General features: G+C 42.8%; 1 protein-coding gene across 1 annotated transcript; it reads right to left on the bottom strand.

The window, feature by feature from the left end:
• Positions 1 to 1,080: 1,080 nt before the first annotated feature.
• On the bottom strand, positions 1,081 to 8,968 carry LOC109896425 (ras-like protein family member 11A-like). Its single transcript, XM_020490681.2, has 5 exons — positions 8,379 to 8,968; positions 7,473 to 7,529; positions 6,151 to 6,233; positions 4,335 to 4,505; positions 1,081 to 4,081 (listed from the first exon to the last, which is right to left on the bottom strand). Exons 1-5 carry the CDS (start codon positions 8,524 to 8,526, stop codon positions 3,779 to 3,781), a joined length of 762 nt encoding a protein of 253 aa, XP_020346270.1. The 5' UTR covers positions 8,527 to 8,968; the 3' UTR covers positions 1,081 to 3,778.
• Positions 8,969 to 9,179: the final 211 nt, after the last annotated feature.

Raw genomic sequence — 9,179 nt, 5'->3', positions numbered from 1 at the left:
TTTACTGCAGTGGGCTAAATCAGTGTCACAGAGTGGTTCTTGGTAGTCTTCAACAAATCTACTTTGAATCTACTCACTTACATGGTTATGGGCTTAGAACACCTGTACCATGTCAGAAATAGAGTTGAAATGTATTCAATTTTGAGTTTGCATCCCGATATTACACTTTATATATCACAGATGACTGAAATATAACAAAGTTACAGATATGACAAGTATAAATAACGTTTCGCCCATGAGGCCACTAGTGGGCGATTTGGTCATTTGACTGCAGGAAACGGCTAAAGGGATACTTCGGGAAGGAAGTTTGTCAAGGAAGCCAATTATCTACTTCACAAATGGTATTCATGAGTTCATCTGACTCTGGGGAAGTAGATAAAAGGCTTCATTGCCAAAATCCTGAAGTATCCCTTTAAGATGAATGCACCAACTAAGTCGCTCTGGATAAGTGAGTCTGCTAAATGACTAAAACGTACATGTAAAATGTAAGTGAAGTCACTGATGGCAATTTTGGACAGGTAACTAACGTAAACTCACCCCATTCCGTACAAATGTGCGCAACTGAGACATTCAAACGAGGCTGCAAAGAAAACGAATGGGACTGTAGCGACTGTGTTGACTTCAAAATCTGGGGTGTGAACTACGTTTCTATTCAAGCGTTGGTCGACATGGTAATGGCTCTATAGTATTGGAGAAAAGTTGAAAGAAACTGACCCTTCGTTACATCGTGACGTGTCATGTCGTAACGTACAGCACGCAAATAGCAACTAGTTCTGTCTTACAATCTCTCTCCACCAGGTGTAGCACTTCTCTCATCGTTTAAAAACAAGAAATGGACAGTGACGGGGGTAAGGGGGGGATACCTAGTCATTTTTTGCGTCATCACTGTAAGCGATCATGACTCTCAGAGCCTCTGTTTACTTCTGAAGATCACTTTAGCACTGCCCTAAAAACCTGAGTCAAATTCGACACAAACCTTCAAATAGGTTTGTAATGACACATTATATAAACTCTATATAGTGTTTTTTTTACATTTTAGAGGCGATAAGCTGATAAGTTGGACAGATCGAGTGCAATTTCCCCACACATCTCCTCTCCTTCTCACTACCACGTATTAGTTTCGCTTCCCCACCCGCCATTTAACAAAAAGGCCAGACGGAGCTCATTGCCTTCTTGAATAATGCCGAAACGGGCAGCTTAGAGGTCATGTCATTAATTTTGTTAGAAAGGGGAGAAATTGTGCTTTACATTGGTATTGACATTACAGTTGATCTGGAAGTATTACGTTTTTGGGGCGCTAAAATGAGGTTCAATTGTACGAACCAAGGCGATGTCCAAAACTGAGTGAGTTTACGTTAGTACCTGTAAAGGATTACATTAGTACCTGTAAAGGATTACGTTAGTACCTGTAAAGGATTACATTAGTACCTGTAAAGGATTACGTTAGTACCTGTAAAGGATTACGTTAGTACCTGTAAAGGATTACATTAGTACCTGTAAAGGATTACATTTAGAAAGTCAAGTGTGTTTAGCGGAGGAGGTGGGGGCAACAACCAGATTCGCAAAGAAAAATTCCAGGTGCCGAGGAATTTCTCATTATCAAGAGCACTGTACCCCTGGCGTCCTAGTGTGTTGTCATTTCACCGTCTCTCTTCTGGTTGTGTGTAACAGTCTTGCTTCCGTCCCTCTCCTTGCCCCAACCTGGGCTCGAATCAAGGACCCTCTGAACACATCAATAACTTGCCTCCCACAAAGCATCATTACCTATCGCTCCACAAAAGCCGCAGTCAGTATAGAGCAAGGGAAACAATTACTCTGAGCGAGTGACATCACCGATTGAAACGCTACTAGTGCGCACCGCTAATTAGCTAGCCATTTCACACCGGTTACACTCACCCCCCCTTTGACTTCCTCCTTCTCCATAGCAACCCCAGCTGCTGGGCAGAGCCCAACTGAATGATCCGGGTCAACAGCTTCAATGTAACAGTATTGCTTCCGTCCCACTCTTTGCCCCAATCTGGGCTCAAACCAGGGACCCTCTGAATACATTGACAACAGTCACCCATGAAGCATCGTTACCTATCGCTCCAAAGAGCAAGGGAAACAACTACCTCAAGGTTTCAGAGCGAGTGACGTTCTGGGGGAACTGGGCACTCCCTTACCTCTGGTGCAGGGTTTCCCAACTGGAGTTTTCTGGGTCCCAAAAATATATTTTACTTTTATTGATTGACATAAAATATTAAAAACACCAGTAAATCAGCTCCAAGTGATTTTAATTTTGGAAATCCATTCCAAAGTATTCCCACGCATAACAGAGATACTGTATATATGTGATTGTATACAAATGTAAACAAGGTTTGATATATTATATCTGTATGGGAGTCTTGTGGTCTACAGCATTTGCGTTTTTCAAATTATTTGTAATTTTGTTCCGGCCCCCTGACCATTCGCTCAAGAAAAAAAATCAGCCTGCGGCTGAATCTAGTGGGTGATCCCTGCTCTGGTGTGTGTTAAACTCTGACACAGCAGATAGAGGTGAAAGGTCATGAGAACTCGTGGTTGAATCCCAAATGGCACCCTGTTCCCTATATAGTGCATTCCTTTTGATGGGCCCTGGTCAAAAGTAGTGCACTATATAGGGAATACAGTGCCATTTAGGACGCAGTCCAAGTCTCTCCCTTTCCAGACTCATATAAAAAAACACAGACAGAAAGATACATCTGTAGGACATAGAGCCTCCACATGTGTTACCTTAAAGGGGCCTGAGTAGGGTTGCAAAATTCCTGTATTTTTCCAATAATTCCCAGGTTTTTCTGAAATTCTGGTTGAAGGATTCAAAGTGTCCTGCTTATTCCCTCCTGATTCCAGGAATCTTCCAAACCGACTTTTGCAGCCATAGGCATCACAGTGGTTTGATGTAGGATGGAGTTTCCCCTAAGAACTGGTCTGTGGTCAGTTTTATCTATTGCCTTCATGATGGTTGAAGTTAGGGTTGGGGTAGGGTAAACTGATCCTGTGGTTCGTGACTGTTCAGGGGAACCAAGCTGGTATAGATTAGTACAGACCAGGATGTCAAGGACTGTGGTTGAGTGCATTTTTTAGCAATTCAATTGAATTAAGCATGGCCCGTCCATTTGAAATGTTTCATTGAGAATATACATAGGTTCAATCTCTAATGGCACTCTACTATAATATAGCCTAGAGGACCAGGGCTCGTAGAATGCCATTAGAGATAAAGTGTCCCTTCATTATAGGTAATCTGTGATGCCAACATCCTTTTTCTTTGCCTCTGGGTACAGTTTATTTTAGATTACATTCTTTAAATACAAATGTATCAAAAGCAAGGAGAGTTGACTACTGCATAATCGCTTAGTGCGAATAGCGATCTCAGAGAAGCCTACGAATGGTCCGTTAGACCTGTCAGTCGTAGTCTGTTTTTCAGTCTCCTCAGTCACCATTGGTTGAATCGGCAGACAGGCTTCTTGACGTCACATACCAACGAAGCCCACTCCGTTGTTGGAAGCGTTTGGTCTTGCTGTCTCTGTGCCATTCCTTCCGCAAGTGGAATATAGATTTCCTTATCTCAATGTTCCATTCCAATAGAATTAAATAGAATATAGAACCGTTTATCTCTTCTCTGTGTTCCAATTGAAACTGTTACATTCATTCTCATACAATGACATCACAAGAGAGTCAACTGGGCTAAATCCATAATTCCAATTCTGGAACCAGAACTAGATCCGTCAGAACCAGAACCATCTCCTTTTTTCCATTATCATCACAGCGTGGTAGCGGAAGACTTCCCCTTGGAAGAGAGCACCTGTCGGAACCTTCTTTTGAGCTCTTGCATGTTGGGGGACTTAGGCCGGGCTAGGTGCAGCCCCCCTCTCCTCTTCTCCCCGTTCCCCCCGCCCAGCGCTCGGCTCACCTCGCCACAGAGGTGCAGGAAGGCGGAGTGGACCCCCTCGTGGTTCTCCCGGGCAGAGACCTCGAAATACGCACCACCCAGAGAGGCTGCCAAAGTCTCACCCTCATCGGCTGGCACCTGGCGGGCACGGAGGAGGTCACTCTTGTTGCCCACCTGGGAGGAGATGAGAGATGGATTAGACCAATGTTAAGGCAATGTCCAGAAATACTTCCAGATAAAATAAAGGTTATCGAGCCACCAGTATGACGAGGACATATACCGGGAGAGTTAAATATGACATATAATTTTATGTATCGCTATGGACACGGATGTAATAGATGGGTAACAGATACTGTATAGTTAAATACTAATAATAATAGGATCCAGCTCCCGTTACTAATAGATGTAATATAACAGTCAGACCCACCAGTATGACAGGTATATTCCCTGCAGGGTGGATGCGTCTGACGTGCTGGTAGAGAGGCTGGATGGTTCTATAGCTGCTGTGATCTGTGATGGAGAAGACCAGGACGTATCCATCCGCCCAGTAGATAGACCTGTTGATCTGCTCCTGACAATAAAGTCCCTCTGCATCGTCCTGGATGGAAGGGTGAGGGGAGGAAAGGGGTAAGGGGTAGATGAGAGAAAGAGAGGAAAGAAAGAGGGAAAGTCAGTGGTATGTAAGCTAGTGATGTGTTTATCCAAACTCCTACAGTAGTCTGCACGGTTATTATTATGGGATTATGGAGCAGACAGAAAGACAACACACACTCTTTATCTCAGGCATAGTCTGTTTACAAGACCAGGACTTTGAATGGGTGGTGGAAGTGAGTTTGATAAATGAACGGGAGCCTCCCTTAGGCCTGGCACTGAATTATCAAAAACCACTTTAGGAGGGAGAAGAATAATTGAGATATGTCCTGATACTGGATGTAGGCCTGTTCTACTGTAACATCATAACTTCTTACTGGTAGTGAACTAGTGATGAACTGTAAATAAGATGTTTCCACTTGTTATATCCAGACCGGGATCAAATATATAAGCTACCGTATGTACTGTATGTCAAACACTTTTTTGCGATGGAGTCAATACAATGTAATAGTCCCAAAAGTGCAAACTGAGATACTGTTTTATTTACGGTAACTTTTTGTTTATTGAACCAGAAAGTCCCATGGAGGTCAGAAAACCTATTTCCCAAGGGAGACTTGGCAAGTAATTTAAAGTACTTGACATTTGAAAGGATTTCACATATATTTGACCCAGGTCTGGTTACATGCACCCTTAGACTGTAGAGAGGACTAGGAGTTACCTGTAGAGAGATACAGGGGCTGTGTTCCAAATGGCACCATACTCCCTATGGAGACAAGGGCCCATAAGGCTCCATAATGCCTGAGACTCCAGTCACTCTGTTATCATTTGGCAAGTGGTATCGGAGCATCACGTCTCGGACCAACAGGCTCCGAGACAGCTACAACCACCTGGCCATTAGACTGCTGAACAGCTAACCCTAACTGACTCCCTGCACAGACTTGTACCTGTGACTATTTGCACCTAAGAGACAATCTGAAACCTTAGACATTATTTGCACTGACTAAGCAAAACCCTCACACACACACAAACACACATGAACACACACCCAAGCACCCACACGCACTCACAACTCACACACACATACAACACAATCAATGTTGCTGTTCTATTATATACTATTTACAGTATTCCACTGTGTGAACAAGTCACTGCCCACTGTATATTTGTAAATACAGTGTAATACAGTCCATTATTACTGTGCTACCTCTCTTATTACTTCTATTACTTGTTATTTTTGACTTGACTCTTTTTATTGTTTTTAATGTTATTGACTGATGTGCTGCATTGTTGAGGGAGCTTGCACATAAGCATTTCACTGCACCTTTTATGCCTGCTGTAAACTGTGTATGTGATGTGGCTAATAAAATGTCATTTGATTTGAAAAGTAGTGCACTATATAGAAAAGATTGCTGGATCGAAATTCTGTTGTTCTGCCCCTGAGCAAGGCAGTTAACCCCCAGTTCCCCAGGCCCCCGAAGACCTGGATGTCGATTAAGGCAGCCCCCCCTCGCCTCTCTGATTCAGAGGTTGAGTTAAATGCAGAAGACACATTCCATTGTACAACTGACTAGGTATCCCCACTTTCCCTTTCCCATTCCTTAATGTTCTATTTGGGACTCAGCCCTTGTGTGGAGAGAGAGAGAGAGACCGACCTGTAGAGAGACGCAGGGCGTGTCCTGAACCTGTAGTGAAACCTGTTCTCCATCTAGATTGATCTTTCTGGAGTACAGGGCCCCTGGGGACAGAGATAAGCAAAACATTACTGACTATGCACAATGGATTGCTATGCAACAAATGTAAAACAGATGTAAAATGTATAAGTTGCCTGTATTATTAGGGTGGGGTGTTTACAGTATAAGTTAATAAAGAGAGACATTTATTGGGTAAACCACTAACGTCTCAGCATCACAGTGCCTACTTCACTGTTTAGTGCCCTGTATAGTGCCCTACACGGGGATGCCGAAACGTTGGTGTTTATCCAATAAATTACTGGGAGCCTATAGAGTGTGTGACTCCATTTATTTTTATAGCCTACAGTTAACTCGCCATTAGTCAGCACTTGTACTAACTTTTTTGTGTGTGCGCCATCTCAGGCTTTTCACTGGGTGTTTATAAGTGAAATTGTTTCTAAATGTGTAGTAAACTAGTATGGGGTTCTTACAAGGTTATAACAATGTGAAATGACGAGTTCACGTTTTATTGTCACATGCACAAGTACAGTGAAATTGCTTCACTTGCAAGCTCTACCCAACAGTGCAGTAATCAATATCAAAATAGTATAACTAATACTAAATAAATATACATAACAAAGAAAAACACGAACATAACATACATATAGGGTGAGTGGCAATAACAAATGTACAAGATTATGCATATTACGCAGGGATACTGGAGTAATTTGAGATAAATATGTACATGTAAGAGGGGATTAGGAGAAAGTGACTGGTTGTCATGGTTCCACCTGTCACCAGAGGGCAATAGAGACCATCCTAGAGACAATAACGACACTCAGGTGTGTTCTATTACTCATTCTGATTTCCCTGTTAAAAGAGCTGTGTTTTCTGTTGTACTTTGCAGAAGCTTGAGTTGTTTACTGTGTGCGGTCGTTTCCTGAGTGAGTTTTTCGAGACTTAGTGTTTGTTGTTTTTTCCAAGGGTACTGGGATCCTGTGGCTCCCGTTCTTAGTAAAGTATTATGTTTATCCTTAACCACTGATTCCTCGTTTAGTCTCTTCTCTGCACCTGGGTCCAACCTCGCCACGTCACACTGGTAGCAGGATAAATAATGATAATAATAAACCGTATGGCAGCAGCATGAGTGGTAGGTGGGTGAGTGCATGGTGGTGTGTGTGTGTGTGTGTGTGTGTGTGTGTGTGTGTGTGTGTGTGTGTGTGTGTGTGTGTGTGTGTGTGTGTGTGTGTGTGTGTGTGTGTGTATTTTATATGAACGGGACTATTAAAATTATAAAACCTTACCTGTGTTTGCCTCATAGTCCCCGATGAACCTCTTAGTCAGAAACCTGACTATCAACGCTGTGAATGAAACAAGGAGAAGAATAGTCTCCAATGAGAAACACTTTGAGAATAATAATGTAGTTGACTACATATTTTCACAGTTGCCATTGAAGAATACTGTACTCCTAGTTGGCATAGGCCAACAAACATCCTAAACATGGGAAAATATCGATGTACCCTTGATCAAGGCACTTAACCCTAATTACTCCTTTAAATTGCTCTGGGTAAGAGTGTCTACTAAATGATAAAAAATAAACACCTTGAGAAGAATACTAGAAGGCCACACATCTGTTATAGTCACTATAAGAGAATACTGCATGCTACATACTGTATATTTTTCACTGCTGACATAGCCTGCTCCTTAGTTGGCATAGGCTGTCTGCATCCTAAACCAAATAGTACCCTCTTCCCTCCGTACTGCAACTACTTTTCAAAAGTAGGTCACTTTAATAAGGAATAGGGTGCCATTTGGGACATGCGCTCAGCCTGTCTGTCCTGGTCTAGTCTGTGAACGTACACGTCGCCCCCTGGCGAGATTGTTTACCTCTCACTGTTCAACTGGCACACCCGTGTGTAGCCTATCCCAAATACATAATAAAATATTTAGGTGGAAATATTAATAAGTAGACATTTTTCCAAAATCGAAATTTGTATAGGCTATATAGGCTACTTGTATGGCCAATCCGTTTGTGCCAAACTGATGCAAATAAAGTATTTCCATTCTAGCATACATTTTCTATTAGGACCCGATTAATAAACCTCGATAGATTAATTCAAAGAGTCAGACATTAAAAACTTCCGGAATTTCACGACAACGATGCGATTCAGACTACTTTTGAACACTTCTCGTAAAGCTTGCTCTCCTACCTGTTTTCCCCACGTTGCTCGCTCCCAAAACCACGATCTTGACGTTTTTGTTGGGTACGCAGTCTAGAACGGGATACTCCTGTATTGGAACTAGCAGAAAGTTGCTAGAACCACTATTCATTGTTGTTGGGTCAACAGGAAGACGCATTTAGGAGTCCTTATCGGTCCAGTCTGGGAATGCCGTGCCTCTCTCTTCGTCTTCGTCCCCCCACTGCTAAAACAATCCTGAGCCTCGGGAGCTGAGGCTTAGTGTGTCTCGCCCATGATGATAACTGAAATTATAATCGTCCACTTTGGCTGCTACTCGAAACAATTCTGACTACCACTTGTAGTTCCACTGCATTGAGTGCGCAACAAGTTGACAGAATCCAGTGATTTTGGCGCACCCTGACCAGAACCGTTATTTGACCGTAGCTTTTATATTGTCCCGGTTATTTCACATCGGCTAAGTATACCGAGACAGAGCAGCAAATAGTCCACATAAACCAAAGGGGTTAGAGTAGCCTAGACAAGTCTATCCCTCCTGTTCCAGAGCCCGCAGCAGTGGTTCGTCTAGTGAGAGAAGAGAGACAGAGCAGCCGGAGAGGGATGAGAGAGAAGAATGAGTAGGCTAGAGTTGCTGAAGAGGCACAACTCCGAACTGAAATACGTGTTTTTGTCTCACAAATGGCACCCTATTCCGTAGCCTATAATAGTGCACTACTTCAGACCAGAATCCTATTGGTCCCTGGACCAAAGTAGTGCACTATATAGGGAATAGGGTGCCATGTAGGATCCATATACTTCACCAACTCAAGGTGT

This window comes from Oncorhynchus kisutch, linkage group LG9 (genome assembly GCF_002021735.2).
Source record: "Oncorhynchus kisutch isolate 150728-3 linkage group LG9, Okis_V2, whole genome shotgun sequence".
NCBI lineage: Eukaryota > Metazoa > Chordata > Actinopteri > Salmoniformes > Salmonidae > Oncorhynchus > Oncorhynchus kisutch.
The sequence above is the reverse complement of the archived record's forward strand: the minus strand, read 5'-3'. Positions and strand labels throughout refer to the sequence as shown.